The sequence below is a fragment of the Apis laboriosa genome, unplaced genomic scaffold (genome assembly GCF_014066325.1).
Source record: "Apis laboriosa isolate Shangri-la unplaced genomic scaffold, ASM1406632v1 scaffold1167_cov151, whole genome shotgun sequence".
NCBI classification, from domain to species: Eukaryota; Metazoa; Arthropoda; class Insecta; order Hymenoptera; family Apidae; genus Apis; species Apis laboriosa.
Window position 1 is genome coordinate 566 of NW_025220955.1, and position 23,607 is coordinate 24,172.

Consider the following 23,607-nt stretch of genomic DNA (forward strand, 5'->3'; position numbering starts at 1 on the left):
AATATAAAAATCATAAGAAGAGAATATAATATAAATGTTAACTATAATAAAGTAAAAAAAATAATTGAAACATAGCTGAAGAATTTAATTTTAAAGTTAAAAAAAATCTAAATCTAAATCTAAAAATCTAAAAATCTAAAATACCAAGAAAGAATTTAACACAAGTATTAATTAAGGTAAAAAAAAAACATATATAAAGAAAAAAATTCAACAATGTAAATTTGATAGATTGTTTTTTTTTTCAAATGTTTTTCTTGATTTATTAATATTTCTGTTAAATCTTTTTTTTATATTTCATTTTTTTTATATTTTTTAATATTTAGATTAAATTCTTCTCTTATCTTTCAACCTTATTTTACTTTATAACAATTAATTCTTATATTATATTTCCGTTTTATATTTTATTATTTATGTATCACACTATTAAATTTTTTTTTATATGTTGGAGCTTTGTCAAATTTAATTAATTATTATGTTGCATCATATAAAAGAATTTAATATTATGATATATAAATAATAAATAAATATAATATATAGTATAACTATAATAGTAACTAGAAGATCTACTATAATTACTATAATAGTAATAGAAGATAAAGATATTGAAATTAATGCCAGTTCTAGAATAAATGAAACTAATAAAAATATAGACAAAATAGGAAAATAGTATAAGAAAAATAGAAATAGGATAAGAATTGACTATCAGTGCCATCTTTTGAATGAGGGAAACAAAACTTTTTCTAAAACAAAATAACATAAAATAAGAATTATACTCAAAAGATGGTATTGATCCTTAATCTTACTCTATTTATCTATTTTTGAAAAAATATATATATATATATATATCTATTATATCTATTATAATAATAATAGATATATTATAATAATAAATTATAGCTTTATTATAATAATAAATAGCATTAAAAATCAATTCTTAAATTATTTTTATTTTTTGTTACTATTTGCTTGTCTTATCAATATTTGTTTTATTTGTAATACTTTGGATATAATCCTAATTTCAATTTTTATCCTGTCTCGGTTTTTTTCCTATTATTTGCTCTTCTTATCATACAAAATTCATGCGCTCCAGAAATGACGTCGATTTCTGAAATTTAATCTTCTTTTTTCTAATTTATTGATTAAAAATCTTAATAAAATTCATTCTATATATTCTATATATTCTATATATTCATTGTTTATATATTGTATATATATTTTATGATGATATTCACGAATCTAAAAATTTGTTATAAAAAATATCAAACATTGATATTTTAAAATATGAAATCTCACAAAATGTTTATAACATTATTTTAACATTACATTTAACATTAATAACATTATTTATTATTTTATTATTAATAACATCATTTATTTATTATTTTTACTATTTCGACCATGTATTATAATAATTATAATAATAATATATTACAATTATACTATAATAATTTAATTCTTATTATATATGTTATCTATATATAAGAAAATACTTATAAAATAGCTGCAAAATTATATAATTCAATATTAATAAAGTTTTATTAAGAAAATAAAATTCGTATCTAGTAATTTTCGATAAAAATACGAATATTGAGAATTTTATTGTCTTTCCTTTATAAGAATTGAATTTCAAGAATATAACTTAAATAGCACTTTTTTTTTGTTTTTATTGAAGGATCTTTAATTCATTAATAATGAATACTGTATTCATAAAATATAATTTATTAATTATTTTTAAGTAGTTATTAATTCTTATTTATAAAATTCAACATTAATTCAATGAATTTTGTTGCATGATTGAAATCAATTCTGAAAAAAGTTACAATAAAGGTAATGTAATTTACAATTATAAAGAAAAATTAAAAAGAGAAAAGAATACAACAAAAGTAATGAGCGAATGCTCAAATTTATTTTATTAAGAGCAATAAATTTACAGAATGTTTAGGCGATACTGCTAGCATTAGATGCAATCCTGGGCCACAAATCTGCACATTCTTTTGCAACAGGTCCTGTAATAGCAGATCCTTTCATTTCACCTTTATTATTCACAATAACTCCTGCATTGTCTTCAAAGTATATAAAAACTCCATCCTTCCTTCGAAATGGTTTTCGCTGCCGTATTACTACTGCAGGCATAACTAGAAAAAAATAGAAAAAAATAATATAAAAATATTATTTTTATTTGAAATCATAAATTTATTAATAAGGATATAATATAATTTATATATAAATAATATATAATTATATATAATTTTATTATTATAATTAATATTTATTATTAAAATTATATATAAATAATAAAATTAATTATAATTAAACTTAATTAAAATTAACATTCTATATAATTAATTTTTGCTTAAAGAATAATGTAAATATTATAAAAATTAATATGAATTATATAGGTTAGTAATTATAAATAAATATATATAAATCTATTCATTTTTTTAAAAAATATTAAATTGAAAAGTGACTTTAATTACCCTTTTTTCTAAGTTCAGGTTTTCCTTTTTTAACTGTGGCAACAATCATGTCACCTGATCCTGCAGCTGGCAAACGATTTAATCTGCCTTTTATTCCTTGAACTGCGATAACATATAAATTTTTAGCACCTATAAAAAAATTTAATTATAATAATAGTATAGATTTAATCAAATTGAAAATTGAATATCAAATGATTAAAATTGTTAAAATATTGTATTTTATAATCTCTATTTTTTTCAATTTAAAATTATTTAAATAGAACATATTTTAATTATTTAGTAATTATATAATCTTTACAACATTATTTTTTTTGAATAAACAACTTAATTACCAATATTTCTGATATAAAGTAATATTATTTATATATTTTAAAATTACAGCAATTTATTTATATAAAAGTATGTAAGAAATTTTTAATACTAATAAATGAATAATTTTTCATTATTTTAAATAAAAACTAATTTATCAAATAAAATAATATTTGAGAAATTCAAATGACAATTATTAACCATGTGTTACTTTTTCATAATATAGTCAGTTTTTCTAGGTTAAGTATTATTTTTACAGCTTTTTTGCAAGTACTTACCAGTATTATCGGCACAATTTATGACTGCACCAACTGGTAAACCTAATGATATCCTAAATTTTGCTCCTGCAGAACCACCACGTCCTTAAAGAATAATAATTTCATGTTAACTATTATTATCAATGAATATATTTAATATTTCTTTCCAAACGATCATCGATTTTTTGAAGTTCCATTATTATTAATGAAAAATTATTTCTGCAGCTATATATAACAATTATTTACTCAGCTTTTGTGTATTTCCTTTTTAACTGATAATTCATATTTAAATGGATTTCTTCGGATTTTCTTTCATCCTGAAAAACAACTTACCTCTCTTCGACATCTTGCTGTATTTAAAAGAGAAAGAAACTGTCGTTTACCGCGCACTAGCTTTGCGCAATTTTGACTGCTTCCGACGCGGAAATACTTTCAGTATTTAAATGATTTTTTAAAAAATTATTATAATTTTTCATTTAAATCATATCATAGAAAATTGAATATTGCAATTTTTAATACTTTTTTTTCTATATACTATTTATAATCATTTATAATAAGTACATCTTATAGATTTGAAAATTTATGTTACCATATAATTAAATGGAAATCTTTATTTTAAGAAATAAATAATTTTTTATTTCAAATATATATATTTTTTCAAATTTATAATTTATATTATGAATATTATATAATATTTATTAAATTATCTAATTTATATTACCACACACTAATTCTAATATAAAACATAAATAAAAATATTTAATACAATGTAATAATCGAATAATTATTTAATTATAATACATAAACTTATATAATTCTATAAACAATAATATAATATTTTATTAAAATGCATTAATTTTACAATCAAAATGTAAAATAATCAATACATAAAAGTTCTCTTTGCCGCTAAAACATTCATTTGTTTTGCCATTTGATGAAGTTCGGAATACGAAAAAATTAAATTTCATCGTTATTAACATAATATTTAAAAGATGCCTTGTCCACTATTAGCAGATTCTATTACTTTAGAATTGGAAGGTAATTTTCAAAACCTCTATTTTAACATATATATTATTGAAGTTAAAATATAAAACTTAACCTTTTAAATATATATTATTTATTATTTTCCTTTTAAAATGAATAATAATTTCATTTTCACGCAAAAAAATTTCTTTTAAGTCACAAATCTTTGTTTAATTCTATCATTTGTTTTTTATTTCATAATTATGCAAAAATATCTATTAAGTATTTATTATTATTTTGAAATTCTTTTTTTTTTTATTTTTTTAGCTCAGGAACCATGGCCTCAAGAAATTATCTTATATCAACCATATGAAGTTGAACAAATATTACTACCTGATAATGCAAATTGTTTAGCTGTACAAGCTTTTCTTAAAATGTGTGGCATTGATTTTCAAATAGAACCAAGGAGCAATGCAGAATATATGTCCCCATCTGGTCGTGTACCATTTATTAAATGTGGAGCATTTTTAATACCTGAATTTGATAATATTGTGTCATTCATAGGAAATAAAGGCACAAGTTTATCTGATCATTTAACTGCAAATTGCAAAGCTGATATGAGAGCTTATATGTCATTAGTAAATAATGTTTTTGTAAATGCTGAATTATATATTTGTTGGGTTGATGAATTGACTTTAAATGAAGTAACAAAAGTAAGACATGGAAGTGTATATCCATGGCCATTAAATCATTTTTTAAATTGGCAAAAAAGAAAAGAAGTTATAAAAAAACTCAATGTACTTGGATGGTACAATAAAACTATAGAAGAAGTATGTGAAGAAGTCAAAAATTGTTGTACAGCATTGTCTGAAAGATTGGAGGGTAGTGATTACTTCTCTGGAGATAAGTAAGTATAAATTATTAATTTTAATTATGCTATATTTTTAATATTTCAATTTTTTTTCTTTTTTTATTAAATATAATTAATATTTAAAAATAAATGAATATTAAAAACATTTCATATTCATCTAAAATATAATTTGTTGATAAGTATGCTTATTATTATTTGTTTTTGGAAAAGACCTACTGAAGTAGATGCTCTTGTATACGGTCATGTGTATGCTCTCACTTCAACCAATCCTCTCCCATCCACTGTTCAAGAGATTGCTTTAACTATACAAGAATTTCCTAAACTACTTGAACATGCATCAAGAATTGATCGAAATTATTTGAATAGAACTGAATGTCCTGTTGGTGATTTTGAAGTTTCTGCATCTTCTTCAAAAAAAACATTATGGAATTACTCTGACTCAATTGAAGCATTACCACCACTTTCAGATGATTCTTTTGAAATTCTTTTTTTGAATCCTTAAATCCAATTTTAAAATAATTTTATTATTCCAAATATTCATTTCTTCAATTTATGTATATGAAATATATTTATTCAACTAATTAATTCATAGTTGACAATTTTTTTATTTCATTATATTTAGGACACCTAATGAATTGGATGCCTTAGTTTTTGGACATATTTTTACAATAATTACAACACCATTACCTGGTAATAAACTAGCAAATATTGTCCAGAGTTATCCACTGCTTGTACATCTCTGCAAACGCATTGAAACTAGGTATTTCCAGCGTTCGGAAGATTAGGTGGAATTTTCCTCGGGCTCTAGATATGTTGAAATAATGTGCTCTGATTGTACTGACATGAAGTTCCTGTGTTATGCACGCATTCTTGATAAAGAAGAAAGTAAACATGTAAAGCCAAAAATATGTAATATTTTATAAATAATTATTTTCAAGAAAAATGAATAAATCATTATTAGATTATTTTTATTATATAATATATAATATATATATATATATATATTATATATTTTATAATAAATAAATAAACATTCAATGTATCTAAAGCCCGAGTCTGAAAACATAAGAAATAGTAAATTGCATAAAAAATAAGAAAAATATTGATAGTTAAACTTGTTAGCTGTTAAATATATGCACATTATATTAGCATTGAACATGAAATATCGCTGAATGTATTACTGTAAACATATAATACTGCACGACATTTTTCAGCATTTTTTCTCCTCAAGCGATAGGAATGAAATAAAATAACAAAATGTTGGAGGCGAGAATTAAGTAACACGACTTTGGAGATTTTCATATGTATGTTCTTGGAAAACGACAGGATTGCATAACCGATAAAAGGTATTCGTAAATTAGACGTTTTATAAATTTTGTTTTTTTTATTTGTCAAATATTGTTGAAAACGATTATGTTTAATGATCATTGTTTATTTTTTCTGCGATAATTATTTTCAATGTACTTGTTATCAACATTTATTTTTAATTTAATTAAACTATTTAAAAGAATTATGTACAATAACAACTGTTCTGATATTAAGTATATGGTGTTAATTGACAATAAGTACCTTTTTATCATAAAAGTTGTATATATTTAATTAATAATATTTGTTATTTTGTACTTTAAATAACTCTTATTCATTATTTACTTTAATTGAAAGATTTGTTAGTTACAAGAACTAACTTATATTCTTGTGTAAAAAATATGTATATTGTTATTAATGTGCATTAATTTTTCAATGCACATTTATATTACATATATCTTTGACACAATATGATTTTATTACTCTTCTAGTCAATTCAATTTATAGCATATTTTCGTGTGAAATTGTAAAATATTTTTAAATATTATATGTAAATAATATAATGATGTACAATAACGTTTAAATTAAATGTAAGTTATTGGAATAATGTTCGAATTATTTTTTTCATTTTTTTAATTAATTTGCGAAATATTTAATGACAATTGCATAATTATCCCCTATAACTATCATAGTATGTCTGTTACATATTTCTTGTCTCCAGCGTTTAGTTACAATAAACAAAAATTATATTTTCATCTTCAATTTTTTTTTATTAAAATTTATATTTTATTAATAGAGAAAAATTCTTATTTGTTTCGAAATATTGTTTGTAGTTTAATACCTTTGCGTATAGGAATATCATTAAATAAATAGCATTTATCTCCTAATCACAACAATTTATGTCTGAATATATTCATTCTTCAATGATAAATAAAAGATTAAATAACATAAGGACTTATTTTATATGTAACAAGCATGTATTTTCCTCAGCTCCTTACTATTTTTATTTCTTCTAGTAATTTTTTAATAACAAATATATGTGAAAGCTATGATTATAATACATATGAGGATACAGTATATTCTAAAGAAAAATATAAGTAGTTCATAATTTGTTATTCATTAGAATTAAAAAAAAAAACTATTATATGGAAAAAAATACATACTGCAATTTACAATGATAAATCAGTTATTTTCACTATCATATAATATTCATAGAAAATTAAATTAATAAATTAAATCTCATTTGATAAATTTATGTAGCATCTTAACATTTTAAAAAATTTGAAAAAAAAAAGAAACAATAAAAGAAAAAATAATTCAAAGAAAAATCAAATATTTTCACATTTGTAATAAATTGATTGATTTTACACATCTGTAAATTCGTGATGTGAAATGCGCATACAATCTTGAAGTATAATAAACTACAAGATATAACATGGCTTTACTAAATTATGATTTTTCGATATAAATTTTTGACTATAAATTACACGCAATTCTATAATTTTATTAGATATAGCAGGGTATAACGATATAATTGTCACACACACGCTTATACAGATACGTACATATCAACATGTACTTTTATAATTAAAAAATTATGAATATATATATTCATACTCAAAGAAGTTGTAATCTACACTGATTTATACTTGCAGTGCTCAATTGAAAAGTTTAAAAATTCATATTTTTAATATACCGATTAAAGATATTTAGAGATCATATTTATTTATAACTAAACTTGAATAGAAGATATTTTCACAAGATGAAGTATATATATTACTATATAATAGAAAATATTTAAAAATATAACAATTATTATTTGCACAAAATGATAACTATAAATAATAATTATTTATCCTAAAAAATTTATAGGATATTTTAACTAAAAATTGAATTATTTGTGCGAAAATATTTAAAAAATATATAATAAGTCAAAAATATAAGCTATAATTGTAATTAATATAAACAATATCTTTGTTCTAAAAGTACAAGTTTAATATCTCCTCAAATCTTTTAAGTTTAAAACTTGTTAATACATATGATTTTTACTATGGATTATTCACAGAAATAAAAACTAGTGAAAACGGAAGTTATTTGAAAATGGAAGTTTATATTTTGTTCATCTATATTTATTCTATCAGTATATTTTGTTTCTAATCAATGAATTTACTATTTTTTTAAACAAATAATTAAATTAATTATTGCAATAATTTCATCTCATAAATGATATTTAATTTCTGTTTAATTTACTTTATAATTAGATAAATAATATTTTTTATTAGATAAATTAGATAAATGTTTTGCATATCTCTATATATAATGAATAATAATAATAATTAATTTCATAATTTTGAAATTATATCATTTTTAACAAAAAAATTAAAAATTGAATTTGATTGAATAAAAATTTTTGAACAAAAAATGTGAATAAATATGTTTTGATTTCTAGCATTTCTCAATTCAATGTATCTTTTAATTAACTTTTAGTTATTTTTTATTATAAGAACATAATATATATTTTAATTGAAAATTATTTATAATTTGCTAGAGCAATTTATTAACAAATATGTAACTTTGATTTTAATCAATTTGAATGAAAATATTTATAAAATTTACTTGCTCTAGCAATTATTAAATCTTGATTGGTCTTATGTAATAAAGTTTTATTATTTGATATTTATTAATTGGTACCTGCCCAAAGTTTGATAAATATAGATTCTAGTAACTACTATACATTGTAATATTTCTTAACAATGTTAAGATATTGATTTTTCAAATACATTTTTTATATAAATTTTGTAATAAAATTAATTTAAGTTCACATTTAAGAACACAAGTACAAAATTTATTATATTTTATAATAAATTAACTTCTTTTTTATATATCTTATGAAAATCATAATAATTATTTCAATTCGTATTAAATTGATTAAGTTTTTAGTCAGTTTAATCATTTTTTTTTATAAAACATTATTTAATACACCGGTATTTTTTTTTTTTTTATTGCACGCTTTGTATTAATATCTTACAATTATCTGTAAGATATTATACATATACGTACCTATATAGGCTAGTATATTTTTTAAATTTTAATTTTGTTTATCAACTAAATTAATTTGATAAAATTATAATTAACTAAATTAATCTGGTGGTAAAAAACTGAAGAGTCGAAATTGTTCTCTAATACGTGGTCTAACATCTCCACCCTAAAATGAATATTTATATTATTATACATTGTAACAATTGATACTTATTGTATATTATATATTATTATATATATAGTTATATACAAATCTTTTAATAAAAAGTTACCTCATAATTAATAAATACTTACCCAATTTACTAAATTTTCTAAGAAAGGTAACAATTTCATTAATTCATTATCTGAACGATCCGCAAACCAACTTTCTATAGGAATACCATTTTCTAACTGTAAAACAATATTTTTTAAAAATAAAAAATTTATTTTTTTTTTATCTTTTTTGATATTTCAAAAATATTTTTTTACCTGATATCCAAATGCTTGTGGACTATTATCAATAATAACAGTTTTAGATAAATCTCTACCAAGTATAGATAAATCCTTGATATAATTTCCATTTACGCAAACACAGTGTTCTCTGAACAGACGATACTTGATCAATTTTCGTGTTGGATCTAATAGATTCATTAATTTATTTGCATAAACTCGTTTACTCGCAGTAAAAAGAATAACTTCATACAATGATGAAACATGTTCTAAAAATTCGCGAAAATAAGGTCGTGTTCTGACAAACACTGTGTACGTTACATCTTGAAAGACGACAGGAAAACGAAATGCTGCATCCGAAAGTTCTTGTAAACTACAATGAACTAATGTTTCATCCTATATAAAAAAAAATTTTTTTATATTCGTGTTATTTATTCATTTTGTTATATTTTTTAAATTTTATTAAAACTTTATTTTTATTATTTTCTTTTTTATTTTCATATTAATTTATATTATTTATTTTTTAATTAATTAAAAATAATTTAAAATATACATACCAAATCTAATACGAGACTAAATTCTGGACTGCTTCTTGTTTTAAGAGGAAGAGCAGGACATCTAGCTCTCATTGCTGGAGTTAAAGGTGGTAAGTGTTTAATGAAGACATAAGGATCAAATGGTTCCCAATCTTCTTGAACATGAGTAACCATATTTTCCATATCACAACTTTCTACTATTTCCTCACTTCCAACTTCCATATATTCAATATCATGATAATTGTTTTCAATATCATCGGAATTATATTTTTCAGTAACATTTCCATTTGTATCAGATGGATGATGATGGCTTAGACTGTACATGGTTGATGTACCATATTTTGTAGTAGCAAAGTTAGAATCATATTTTGACAGATGACTGTCAACAGAACATTGATTTTTTGACAAATTACTATTATTCGCATTATTATTGCTAAGTGCGTATTTTCCATTTGGAAAATACTTTTCTAATGAATAAGAACGAGTTCCATACATGGATGTAGAATGCATTAAACTATAACATTCTTCAGATACTTCTGTTTGTGAGCAAGAAGTGGAATAATATAGCGATCTAGTATCTGTAACAAACAGAATTTATCATTTGTATGTATAATATAAATGTACATATGTAAAATCAAAGAAATAAATAAATTATATACTATTTTTATATTATATATACCAATATTTTTACTTTCTTCATCATCCAATATATATGAAAAATCTGAATTTGATCCTATGGATGCTGGAGGCATTAGATTTGACAGTGTTGATGCACTTGAAACTGAAGATTTGAAATCATTTACACTGGATATGGAGGAGCATGTGTCTGTATTTAATATGGATGAGTATAAAGATAAACTAGTTACATTCCAGTTTTCTTTAGATTCTTCAGAAACTTTTGATACTGTTGTACATTTTGCTGGCTAAATAATTTATATTTATTACCTTTTGTTCAAAAAACAAATTAATTTATAATAAAACTTACAGTAACTGCATTTTTTGTAGAAGTTCGATGTAAGGGTGTTGAAGTAACCATTGATCGTTTTATGCATTTTCTTCTACGAGGTCCTCTCACTCGTCTACTAGGCGCAGATTTTGCGAAACGTAAAACATTTTCTTTACAAGCCTACGAAGATAATAATCTTTTTAACAAAACTGAAGTGAAGTCTTTACATTAACCAAATTGACTTCGATTGTAGTTCTAAGAAATCTAAGTGCATAATATCCTTGAGAGTTAGTCAGTCACTCATTAACCGTTGATTAGTTAGAAAGTATTTCTTTTTAAGGAATAGTGAAGTTTTAATAAATGACCTGCAAAGATCATTTACAATAAGCTAATGATAATAATGTAGTTTGAAATTATAATTGAATCCATATCTTGAATAGAAACATAAAAAATGTAACATATGTAAGAATTTATGTTTAAAATTAGAAAGAAAAAAAATAAAAAGTAATGCATACCTCTTTTAAAAAATGAGTACATCTACGTCTCCATCGTGTCAGCCTACTATATTTGTTTGGTATATTAATGTGATGACTACTATTATTTATAGAAGGAAGTTTTCGTATGTTCCTAACTTGTACCCGATAATTGTATATTTTAGTTTCAGATGTACAACTTATATTTAAACGACCACGTAGTCTTCTACTAACATGTTCACTTCGTAACCACATTTCAGACAAATATCTAATTGGCCTAAAACAATAATGAAATCATAAATTATTACTACATCATTAAAAATAATAAAAAATATATAATTGATTCTTAAATATAATAGATTTTTTAAATGTAATCAATAAGATAAATAAATTTATATAATAATTTATATGTATATTATTATAAATATATATATTATATTATTATATATATATATTTATATTTATATTATTATAAATTTATATTATAAATATTACATAATTTAAATTTGAAGAAATTTTTAGATTAAATAATTTCTTCATTCATTTTTCATAAAAATATAATAATTTTTAATTAAAAATATTTCTCTTACAAATTGTGATAACTAATATATTTAATATTCTAATATATTATTTATTTATTATTATTATTATTATTTATTTTTTTTTCTTTTTTTTTTTGATCAATCATTTAAACAAAATATTTTTTTTTAAAGTCATTTTAAATACAAGCTTTATTATAACAATTATAACATAAAAAAAAATCTCTTATATTCAATGATAGCTTTAATAAAATTAAATACAATTATAATATAATTTTAACATATATTTTTTAAATTTTTATAAATTTTTTATATGATTAATTATTTATATATTTTTTAAATTGTATTAACATATTTAAAAAAAGAATGTTTTGAAAAAAAAATGTTTATAAATGTAAAATTTAATAAAAAAAAAATCATAAAGAAAAAATAAATTATTACAGAAAAATCAATTCATATATTAAATAAAAATATAATTAATTATAAATGTTCCATCATATCTTAGAAATTGCGCGGGAAAGAAATTCGATCACATCATAAAAAGGGGCGTTCCTAATCCACAATTATTTGTAGTAGTTATATATATGAAATATACATATATTTGTAGCAAGCGTCACACTACGCACACACAACATACACATATACAAACACATATATGCATACTCAGAGTGTATATCGATTTATATGCAGTGTGATACTCGTTATATTTTCTAGTATCTTCACAGAAATAGTGTATTTCAGATACATAATCAATATAATCATTATAAATCAAATAAAAGACGTATTATAGAATAAACTCTACACGATGCTCATTTTATTTTATGATTTTGTATATTGGATATAAATCGGTCAAAAGTTTGAAAGTACAATGTTGTGCCGCGGAAGCGGCGGCACCCAACAATTGTAACGCCTGAAAATTCCCGCGAAAATTATCTTGCATGAATAAACACTTAACACATGTTTTAACATATGATATCGCTTACCATATTTCTCAATTAACAAACACACTCATTAAATAGAGAAACAAGTCGATATGTTGCGATCACACGCGTTTCATTCAAATCCGTTGCTCGCATTCACTTTTCATCCCCCCGAAACTAAACAATCATGGCTACGGCGTCACTCGAAAATACATCACGAATCAAATTCAACACTTTTTTACTAATATACATTAATTCGCTTGAACATAGTTAAAATTTTTAAATTGATTATTTTCTAATTTAATCATTGCAAAATAATATCGTAAAATTTTGTCTTATAATAAATATTTATTGAAATTTGATTATTACTAGAAGTTTTCCGGTTACAGATGCGACATCTATATTTTAAAGACATTTCTTTTTAAGGCGATTATCCATTAAGAGAAATCGAATCAAGTACTGTTCCTAAAAATTAATTGTACGAATACTTAATTCAAAAATTCAAATTATAAAATTACATGTAGAAAAAGATTATATATATAAAATTTTTAATATATAATAAAATAAATTCAGATATTCATTTTGTGATAATTATATATAGATATAATATCTCTCTAATCTTTTCTAAATATATTACATATATTTTAAATAAATTTATAGATATGTATTATATACATATCTAAATTAATCATACTAGATATAATAAAATAATATAATAATTAATTATATACAATTAATTATATACAATTATAATAATTAATTATATACAAAATAAAATAATTAGATAATTCAATATTCAATATTCTCAAAAATAAACTTTAATATTTTCGATGTTTACAAATATTTTCAAAAATATAATAAAAAAATTTGTGCTTTTTTTACAAAAACATTAAAAAATACAAAGTTTAAAAATGTATGAAGGCACAATTTCTATACAAAAATAGCAATAAATATTTCAGACTTTTATTGAATTTTTGTGTGGCTATTTACATTATTATATCATAATTTTTCAATATTATATCAATGTAAGAATAGCGAATAATTCATATTTATAAAATCGTACTATATACTCTAATCGCAATTAATTCAATATTTACAATAGCCAAGTTGTACATCAAATATGTACAACAGCATGGCATGTATGTATAATTTATGATAATAAATCAATTTTCGCTTAATCAAATACATATTTAAAACAATTTTTGTATACTTGCTTCGACTTTCTAAGACTACATGTTTTCATGTGCTATTTCATTCAAACACGAAAGATCACATTATATTACTTTTGTTTTTGCTCATTACAGATAATAATGCTAACTCAAAATTAATAAATTTTGTTATTTATAAATATTATGCTATATATAGCAGTTATTTTTTAAGATATTATAATAATAAACATAAAACAAATTCGTGATTACTTTTATACAAATCAAAGTATTTGAAAAAAATATAAATTTAAAAAGGTCAAATAAATAATTAAAGTTATTATGATTAACATTTTAAGTGTTAAAATTGATAATTGAATATATCATTCTATCAAAATCTATTGTAATTTACAGAATTAAAATATTTATATTATAAAGATAAAGATAACATTTTTACCTTTGTTATATGTTAATGGAGAACTTATAAGATTTTCAGTACACAAATTGAAAATTTTTTTAAAAATACTTCACCTTAGATTCTTTACCTTATACGTGTACATGAAAGTAAAAATTTTATGACAAAATTTATTGTACACGTAGTTGTAGTTATAAAAAGTTTACTACTTTGTTATGTAGCAAACATTGTTATTTTGAATTAGAAGCAAAGAATGCAATGGTCAAACACCATTGGATGCTGTGGAACTATGAAGTGGTGGTTTCAATAGATCATGATATTGCAACAAAGCTTCTCGTAATGATCTTGATACTTGGCCTGATGCTGTAGCTATTGTACATTCTACTAAACAAGGATATAGTCCAATAAGTTGTTCCCAAACTGATCTCTCAACTAAAAAATAAAATTTAAATTTATTTATAAATAAAATCTAAGAAGTTATACATTTTACATATAAAAAATATTAAAATTAAATACATAAAAATATTAGAAAATATTAAAAAATATTATTATAATTACCTTTATTAGGTGGTGCTTTTTTTAGTGAAACCACAAGTGTCGCAACAGCTTTCAAAACAAATGAAATTTCTGATAATCTGTACCTAGGAAAGGTTAATATAATAAATAATTATATATAGGATATCCCATTTTAATCTCTCATAAGAGGAAATTAAAGTGAGATATCCTATATATTAATATATATAATTTTCAAAATAATATCGTTCAATTATTAATATAGTTAATTAAAATAATTTAACTTATCGAAGTTTATGTTTATTTAGGAAAGAAATTTTGAACTTTACACGAAACTATTACCTAGGTAATGGACATTTTCCACTTCGCCTCTCATTTTCAATATATCGTCGCAAAACTTCTTGAAATCTATGAAGGAGTGCAGTGACTGCTAATCGTCCAGCAACACCTCCCTCATCGTTTTCAGAGTTCTTGGTTGTATCATGATCTGATTCACTATTTAATCCATCCAATAGAGAAAACTGAAGTAACGTTTCAAAACATGTTTTTGCAAATTCTTCTCTTAATTTGGTTTCTCCACTATTTTCTATAATTAAAAACAATAATTTTATATTCACAGTTTTTTTTTCAAAGAATATAAATAAAAATTTACCAATATTTGTTGTAGTTGCTGAATGTATGGAACCTTTATTTAGTAACATAACTACTCGTAAAATAAACTGATGAGGTATATGCTGAGAATGTGGTAAAACTTCATCTCGTAAAAGTTCCATCACTTGACAATCTACTGCTTCATCTGCTTGAATTTCTTCAACACCTCGTTCTACATTTAATACACTATAATAGAATACCAAAATATTAATTTTAACAAAAAAAGATAAAAATAATAAAAGTATATTTCTATGCTATAATCTTTCTTATAATATAATATTTTTGTTTCTAATTACCTTTTTGGAAATAGAAAATCATCTAAGGTACTCGCAAGTTCCGGCCACATACTTTGAAATTGTTCTGAATATTTTCTAGCTAAAGGTAAACCAGTATGTAAAACAGCAAGCAAACTAGTAACGGCTAATTTCCAAGTTGTTGATGATGGGCAAGCATATTTCATTGATAAAGGCACATGCAACGCTTCTATAATATGCTTTAAAACTTGTCCCTCTATGACTGCCATTTCATGTGCTGTCTTTTGATATAATGTTACAATCATTGATAAAGCTTTCTCTCCAAAAGGAACATAATTCATAGTCACCCAATCAGTCTAAATAAATAAAAAAATTAAATATTTGTTTAATAACAATGTGGTTAATTAAATATTAAAATTAAATAAATACGTACAGATACACCTCTAATTTGGGAAATATGTTTTGTTGGAATTTTACCATAAGTGGGAGCTTCACAAGCTAATTTTGAAAAATTTAAAAGTTGAAGAAATATTAAAACAATCATGGTTCGTAAATTATCAGGTCCATTTAGTGCTTCCTAAAAAAAAATTTTATTAACATAAAATTTAAAAAAAAATTTTTGATAATGATAAGTATATAACTATATAATAAATTATATACTTTTTGTAAAAGCTCCATTGAATGAAGTACACCATCTTGTAAATGAGTAAGAACAACATCTGGCATAGTAGGTAAAATATATGGTGTTGATTCACCATGTACTGGAACTGCGACTGCATTTTTCAATACAATACAAAGTTTTTGTAAATCAGGACTAGTAAATCTAAGAAACAAAAAAAAACAACAAAAAAATATGTACATATATATGAATTTTTTTTTTAGATAAAAATAATATTAATTACATGAAAGATATAATAAATATAAATATACTTGTTTCTAATATGTTGAAAAACAGCTGGAAATATATGAACTAATGCTGTTAAAAATGCTTGAGATGGTACATAAGGTTCAGTTTCTCCTTCTTGAGGTGGTGTTGTACTTTCCATTCCGATATTAAGCCAAACGCGCCAAGCAACAATCCATAATGCTTCGGAATCATTTGAATGAATTACTTCATTATTATCACTTCCTTTTTGAAGATATAAAATCTCTTGAAATGATTTTAAAGCTGCCAATGATACCTATAATATTAATATATAATTATTTCATACATTTATTTTCTTTTATAACTATAAACATTATATGCATGTACCTCATTATTTTTACTGAGTGCAGAATTTTCTATAAATTCCAGTAAAAGAGACCAAGCTCTAGGAAAATCGCCCAACATTTGCAATAATTGTCGTTTTGTATTAAATACTCTTCCAACACCACTTAATGTTAATACCTGCATGAATTAATCCTTTCATTAATCCACATATTAATGCATTATAAGTGCATATATAATGCATTTATATAAGTATTAAATAAAATATATAATAAATAATATATATTATCTACCTGTGTTTCTGCCCATTGCTTTTGTGCTGTGTTTCTACTATGATGAATAAGTATATTCCCACTAGTATCCACTTTTTCGCTACTGGCAGAATTAGATAAACTTCTTACTTTATCTAGCAATGGAAAAAGAACCTGCCAAAGTACAGCTTGCCATGTTGGTTGATGTAACAAACTACCATGTGCAGATATAGTAGAAAATAGAGTTTGACTAGCTGATTTGCGTACAGCAGGCCGAGAATCCACGCATAAATCACCTTAAAAATATATATAATAATTTTTCAACAATATTTTATTTCGTATATAATAATATAAATATAATATATAATATATAATAATATATAAATAAATATAATATTTCACAATAGTATATATATAGATATTACCTAATCTTGCATATAAACACATCCAAAGTTTATCAAAGGGTGGCATATTTGTTGTACCAGGAAAATCCGGAAATACAGATGAAGAATCTCCTTTTAGTGATACACAAAGTTTCTCTTGATTTTGATAAAAATAATCACTTATATTCCACTGAAAAAATAATATAAAAATATAAACATTAAACTAAATATAATTTATAAAACATAAAATCTATTTAACTGATTTATCAATATATTTTTTAAACGGTATAAAAGAATTATATGAACACGATCATAATAAACTTTATTTGCCTGATTTGTCTTGATTTTAATTTTATTCATTTGAGACATTTTTCACTTCGATATTAAAAATTTTAGATGCTTCTAATTTCTTCTATAATTGAATGTATGTACGTCTTTTAATTATGAGTTTCTGCTCTGATGTATTTGAAAGGAATTCCATAATCTGTAATCGAAAGTTTAAACCAAAAGTCACCGAATTCGCGTAATACGTTACATTTCAGGCTTTTCTCATATTAAAAAAAAGGAAAGAAATAAGAAAAAAAAAAAAATATATGTAACAAATTTAATAAAAATTAAAGGAAAAAAATTAAAATATTTTAATCATAGGTAATTCATTCTTACCATTAATCCAACAGCAGTTAATGAAATATTTAATTCTTGTGTCTGAGAACCAAACTTTGCGGCTGTGTCAACACAAAGTGGAAGACATCGCCAAGGCATCACTGGTAGAAAATCAGTTACTACCAATTGTAAACATTGAAAAGCTATTCGAACTAAAGCTTCTCTGTAAAATATATTATTATAAAATTAAAATAAATTATATTTATATTTATATTAGATTAAGATCTTATTTTTTATAATTATATTATTTATATTGTATAATTTACCCATGATGATCAGATACTGCTCCAATAATACCAAGTACCAAAGGCCAGCCATGATATAATGTTTCTCCTGCTCCATGTAAAACTTGTAAAACACATTCCAATTGTCGTTGTCTTACATCTCCATGACGAACTGATGATAATTCTGATAAAGGTCCTAAAAGCAATGTCTGCAACTTCTATAATGAAAAAACAAATTTTACATTTATTCAGTTTTTTATGTTTATTTTTCATTAAAAAATGACTTATTAAATACTTGATTATCCCGCAAAGGTTGTGGATATTTGTGTTGAAGCGCCATTTTTACGAGATATGTAATAGCTTCGACTCCCCATTCTCTCATACGAATATGCGGATGTTGACAAACTTCTAACAAATGATTCGTTAATGGTCTCCATAAAACTTCTACTCGTGGTAAGTTTACTAAACCAGTTTCTAAAAGTTTAGCCACGGCAAATAAGGAAGGTTCCTAAGACAAATATACAAACTATTTTTTCCTTTTTTTCTTTTAAGAAATTTTAATAAATAAGTTACAAATTGTAATTATTTAATTATATTTAAGTAAATTTAACAGAGATAAATCTAGAATTACCTGTGAGAACTTAAAGAGAAAATTAATAAAAAAAAATTATATAAAAAAATTGAGAAAATTAATTGATAAAAAAATAATACAATAATAACAATTATCTAAGCAATATTGGATTGATCTATCAAATAAAAGCTGAAATTTAAATAAACTTCAAATATTCATAGATAGTAAGTAATACTAATATATAAACTAATCAAGATCTAATTCTAAATCTATCTTTTCTACTAGCTTTATCTCTAACATATATAATAAATATTTATTTTTTTTAATCTTCTTTAATATTATAATATAGGAATTAATACTTACTCTATTAGAATAAGCTAGTTCCATAGCTTCATGACTTAACTTGCACAGCGCATCTATTAAATGATGTAAAGCTACATCGTCGAGATGTTGACTACTTTCAAATAATCTGCTAAGCATTGCGCTAAGTACAGGTAAGTCTGCCATAACTGCATTTGTAAGTACTGCATTTGGATCAGCTGCAGTTCTTCCAGCTTTCAAGGATCCTCCTGTAGAAGGTTTTAAGCCAAGTATCCAAACAAGATGTTGTAATGTTGTAAGTACCAAATGCCATGCACCACCAAGTATGCTTCCATGACAATGTGCAAGTGATAATAAAGCGCGCATACATTGTAAATTTTTTGCTGTTAACATAACTGGACCTTGATGTGCACCTATTGACAAATAAATTTTTCATTTTATTTAATTACGAATAACTATATAAAATATCTATCAATTTTAAATTATCATTACATACCAACTGGTAAAGAAGCAGTAGGTAGTGGAGTACCAACTGCTACTACCTGTTGCCTATAATCTGGTTCACCAATAGTTACATTATATTGAGTAGATTCTTGTTGCCTTGCAGTCGGTATACCTTGAGGAGCATTGTATAATACAGTTAATGCATAATTAGGAGGTAAAGATGCTTTACATATCGCAGTAATGAATGCATCACGTGGAGTTTGCAACTCCAATTGTCCACACAAAGATGCAAAAGTTTGTATTGCTTTTAATACATTTTCCGTCGCAGATTCATCAGTGCTAATTATAATATAATATAATATAAAATATAATATAATAAATATAATATAATAATTATAATACAAAATTATTTCTATACATTAATAATAAATTTTAAATATCATATTAATATAATAAAATAATTAACAAATTAATATTTCTTACCTTGCATCTATAAGAGGACTTAGTGCTGCTAATAAACCACACCAACTAGAATTAATGAGTTGAGTATGAAGTTTTCGTTCAAATTCGCTAGGTTTATAAGATTGATTTCCAGTTCCAGTATCACTAGTACCATTAATTGCAAGAGCTATAGATCGTATAATATCCAACAAACATGCATAAGCTATGCTTATTCCATAACCAATAGGAATCTGTGGTGGCTCTACTTTATCAAGCATATCTAGGCTAAAAGTTAATTAAATCATTAGTAAATTTTTATAATTATATTGTAAACAATTAAAAATATACTTACTAGGTTGATTTAGCTTGACCGCTTGTAAATGTTGCAACAACTGGTAACCAAATACCACGCGAATAAAAACCTGGTTGAGGTGAAACACCAGGTCCAATAGGCATTCCCGTAAATAATGGAGAAGCTGCACTTTGAGGAATTGTTGTATTTGTGGCTAATATCATAAACATATTAATGATTTTTTAGAGATAATATTTTATTATTGTTATAATAAATTAATATTTACCCATATTAGTTTGGTTCATCATTTGAGGATTAACAAAAAGGCTATGTACATAAGCACCTAAACTATTTACGATATCTTGAAAAATATTTGTTGCATGAGGCTTCAAATCATAACATTCACAAAAGTTTGTCAAAAGATCAGCTTGTACTGTCATCTTATGTAAAACCTCTAAAGCTAAAGCTCTTTGCCATGTTGGTTTATCAGGATCCAAAAATTTAACAATTAGAGATAAAAATATTTCACATTCTGTCACCTAAAAAATTCAAATTCATTATTTTAATTTTAATATTTTTTTTTAAAATATTAAAAAAGAAAGAAGTAAAATTAAAGAAATAAGAAAGAAATAAAATATATACCAAGAGAGAATGATACTTTTGTATCAAAATAGAAACAACTCGAAGAAGTCGCATACTAATAGGAAAATAAGGTTTATCTAAAGGTGTAGCTTGTTGCAGTGATGCCGGTACTGAATTACGATATTTGATATTAGGTGAAAATAATTTGATTACAAGTGCACATACTCTTTCCTTTAGCAAAAAGCTAAATTCTGGATGCTGAAAAAATTAAAAATTGAATAATTATGATACACATATAAATTCATTATTATTGTGATTAAATACCTTAAAAAATACTGATGAAAAATTTGTTAATACAGATTCTAATAATTCCAACCCAAATGTACGTGTCATTTCTGTAATTCCAATTAACCAATAAGGTTGATCTGCATTTACTAATTGCACTAAGTCCTAAAAAGATTTTACTTGTAATTATATAACATCATTAATAAATTATATAAATGAACTTACTTGAAACATTAAATATGCATCAGCAGCACATGGTCCTAAACTTTTAGGTGCCTGATTAGTAGGAATTTTTAATTCCTCCAAATTTATTTCATCTGAATCTTCATTGTCAGGACTTTGTTCATCTTCTGCAACAACACGCTCAAACACTAATGAAACTAATTGTCTTACTGTAGCTCCTGCTGTATTAATTGTTGTAGAATCTTTTGTAAAATGTAAACGAAAACACAAAACCAAATTCTGAAAATGAAATATATATTATTTTCATATATTATTTAAAATGTTGATTACAAATCTTTTACAGATAAAATAAATTATTACTCTTGCAAGTGTCTCTCCATGAACAACAGTATTACTAGTAAGTAAAAGAGTTACAGATTGTAAAACTTTAACTTCTTCTGTTCCTGTTTCCATTAACATCCATAATGTATCTGTGATATAACGAGCACCTTTCTGATCAACAGCTTGCTGAGTAATTAATCTTTGCATCATATTTAAGCAAAACTGAAATAAATAATATATATAAAATACATATATAAAATAAATAATAAATATAAAATCATTGAAATTAATATAAATTTGTTGCTTCAAATATACCTTAATAATTTTTACATCTTTACTTTCACAACCTTGAACTAAAGGATATAAAATTTGATTAACAATATAATAAATCGGAGCACCTGAAGTATTTGAAGCTGTTCTTATCTTTGCAATTCCTTCCTCACATGACTGTAATAAAAAATATATTTACTTTAGTTCTTTAAAAAAAAATGATATAAATAACGTTATGGGAAAAAAACTTGAAAGATACAAAGTTAAAAAACTAACCTAACTTTTATTTAATGTTATATAATAATATGCAATTAAATATTATAATTATTAATAATAACATACTTCTTTGATTTGTGGATATTTTTTTTTCGTCTCAGAGGCGAGGACTTTCAAATCAGCTTGTAGCGATTCCAAAAATTTGGAAGTATTTTCCGAATTAGTTCCGATAGTTGTACTTGCCATTATATTAAAATTCTTTTTTTATAGTGTTATTATAAAAATTTATTTCATTGTAAATTATAAATAATTTCTTGAGGAATACATATTGCCATAAGAAAATTCGTATCTAACTGATAGTAGGTGAGTTGGCACATCCCATACCGATTATCAGAAATGACAACGAACAGGTGACAATCTAGTGGATTTATCTGTACGCATTTTTAAATTTACGTCATTTTAATAACACTTTCTAAAATAATTACTTTGATATATTATTAATCTTTTGATTAAACTTTTCTAAAAATCGTGTTTTCTTACGATTATCAGTTATTTGCATTTTAATTGTAACACATTCATGTAAATAATAAACTGTAGAATGCAATGGCGCTGATAACTTATATATCAAAATCATATTTTATTATTAATCATGAATCAATTTATAAACTAGAGTAGAAACTCATACTATAATCAAACAATATTTTATTTGAAATTATACTTACATACATATAAATTTTTATAAATTTTAATATTTATTATGTATTTTAATTAATTATATCTTTATAATATTATATAATTTAAATTAAATAAAATTTGTAAAATACTAAAGATTTTCATAATACGAACTTTTAGAACTTTCTTTGGCGAATCACTATGTAATACTGAACAGTACTACACATTTTATATATTTT

General features: G+C 23.1%; 4 protein-coding genes across 8 annotated transcripts; 1 reads left to right on the forward strand and 3 right to left on the reverse strand.

The window, feature by feature from the left end:
• Positions 1–1,884: 1,884 nt before the first annotated feature.
• Positions 1,885–3,406, reverse strand: LOC122716611 (60S ribosomal protein L23). Its single transcript, XM_043939867.1, has 4 exons — positions 3,377–3,406; positions 3,065–3,148; positions 2,478–2,606; positions 1,885–2,135 (listed from the first exon to the last, which is right to left on the reverse strand). The coding sequence occupies exons 1-4, from the start codon at positions 3,387–3,389 to the stop codon at positions 1,939–1,941; spliced, it is 423 nt and encodes a 140-aa protein (XP_043795802.1). The 5' UTR covers positions 3,390–3,406; the 3' UTR covers positions 1,885–1,938.
• A 524-nt stretch (positions 3,407–3,930) lies between these two features.
• On the forward strand, positions 3,931–6,408 carry LOC122716714 (metaxin-2-like). Of its 2 annotated transcripts, XM_043940071.1 has the most exons (4): positions 3,931–4,081; positions 4,334–4,913; positions 5,500–5,637; positions 6,092–6,408. In XM_043940071.1, exons 1-4 carry the CDS (start codon positions 4,036–4,038, stop codon positions 6,123–6,125), a joined length of 798 nt encoding a protein of 265 aa, XP_043796006.1. In that variant the 5' UTR covers positions 3,931–4,035; the 3' UTR covers positions 6,126–6,408. The 2 variants fall into 2 exon arrangements, with proteins under 2 accessions (XP_043796006.1, XP_043795997.1); XM_043940062.1 differs by lacking the exons at positions 5,500–5,637; positions 6,092–6,408 and adding an exon at positions 5,088–5,462.
• A 2,794-nt stretch (positions 6,409–9,202) lies between these two features.
• LOC122716701 (CTD small phosphatase-like protein 2) lies at positions 9,203–13,621 on the reverse strand. 2 transcript variants are annotated; one of them, XM_043940039.1, is made up of 8 exons: positions 13,128–13,621; positions 11,648–11,882; positions 11,172–11,312; positions 10,866–11,109; positions 10,208–10,764; positions 9,690–10,046; positions 9,516–9,611; positions 9,203–9,387 (listed from the first exon to the last, which is right to left on the reverse strand). In XM_043940039.1, the coding sequence occupies exons 2-8, from the start codon at positions 11,858–11,860 to the stop codon at positions 9,322–9,324; spliced, it is 1,674 nt and encodes a 557-aa protein (XP_043795974.1). In that variant the 5' UTR covers positions 11,861–11,882; positions 13,128–13,621; the 3' UTR covers positions 9,203–9,321. The 2 variants fall into 2 exon arrangements, with proteins under 2 accessions (XP_043795974.1, XP_043795983.1); XM_043940048.1 differs by lacking the exon at positions 13,128–13,621 and having other exon boundaries at positions 11,172–11,497; positions 11,648–11,789.
• A 313-nt stretch (positions 13,622–13,934) lies between these two features.
• Positions 13,935–23,286, reverse strand: LOC122716683 (protein MON2 homolog). Of its 3 annotated transcripts, none has more exons than XM_043940018.1 (25): positions 22,823–23,286; positions 22,526–22,657; positions 22,250–22,432; positions 21,932–22,168; positions 21,746–21,871; positions 21,482–21,679; positions 21,126–21,378; positions 20,900–21,053; positions 20,590–20,832; positions 20,159–20,445; positions 19,705–20,075; positions 19,066–19,278; positions 18,813–18,988; positions 18,547–18,709; positions 17,926–18,073; positions 17,543–17,796; positions 17,295–17,429; positions 16,973–17,223; positions 16,703–16,865; positions 16,476–16,619; positions 16,085–16,398; positions 15,790–15,974; positions 15,480–15,723; positions 15,183–15,259; positions 13,935–15,056 (listed from the first exon to the last, which is right to left on the reverse strand). In XM_043940018.1, exons 1-25 carry the CDS (start codon positions 22,940–22,942, stop codon positions 14,887–14,889), a joined length of 4,941 nt encoding a protein of 1,646 aa, XP_043795953.1. In that variant the 5' UTR covers positions 22,943–23,286; the 3' UTR covers positions 13,935–14,886. The 3 variants fall into 3 exon arrangements, with proteins under 3 accessions (XP_043795953.1, XP_043795947.1, XP_043795961.1); XM_043940012.1 differs by having other exon boundaries at positions 15,183–15,265; XM_043940026.1 differs by having other exon boundaries at positions 15,183–15,265; positions 22,609–22,657; positions 22,823–22,905.
• Between the last annotated feature and the right edge of the window lie 321 nt (positions 23,287–23,607).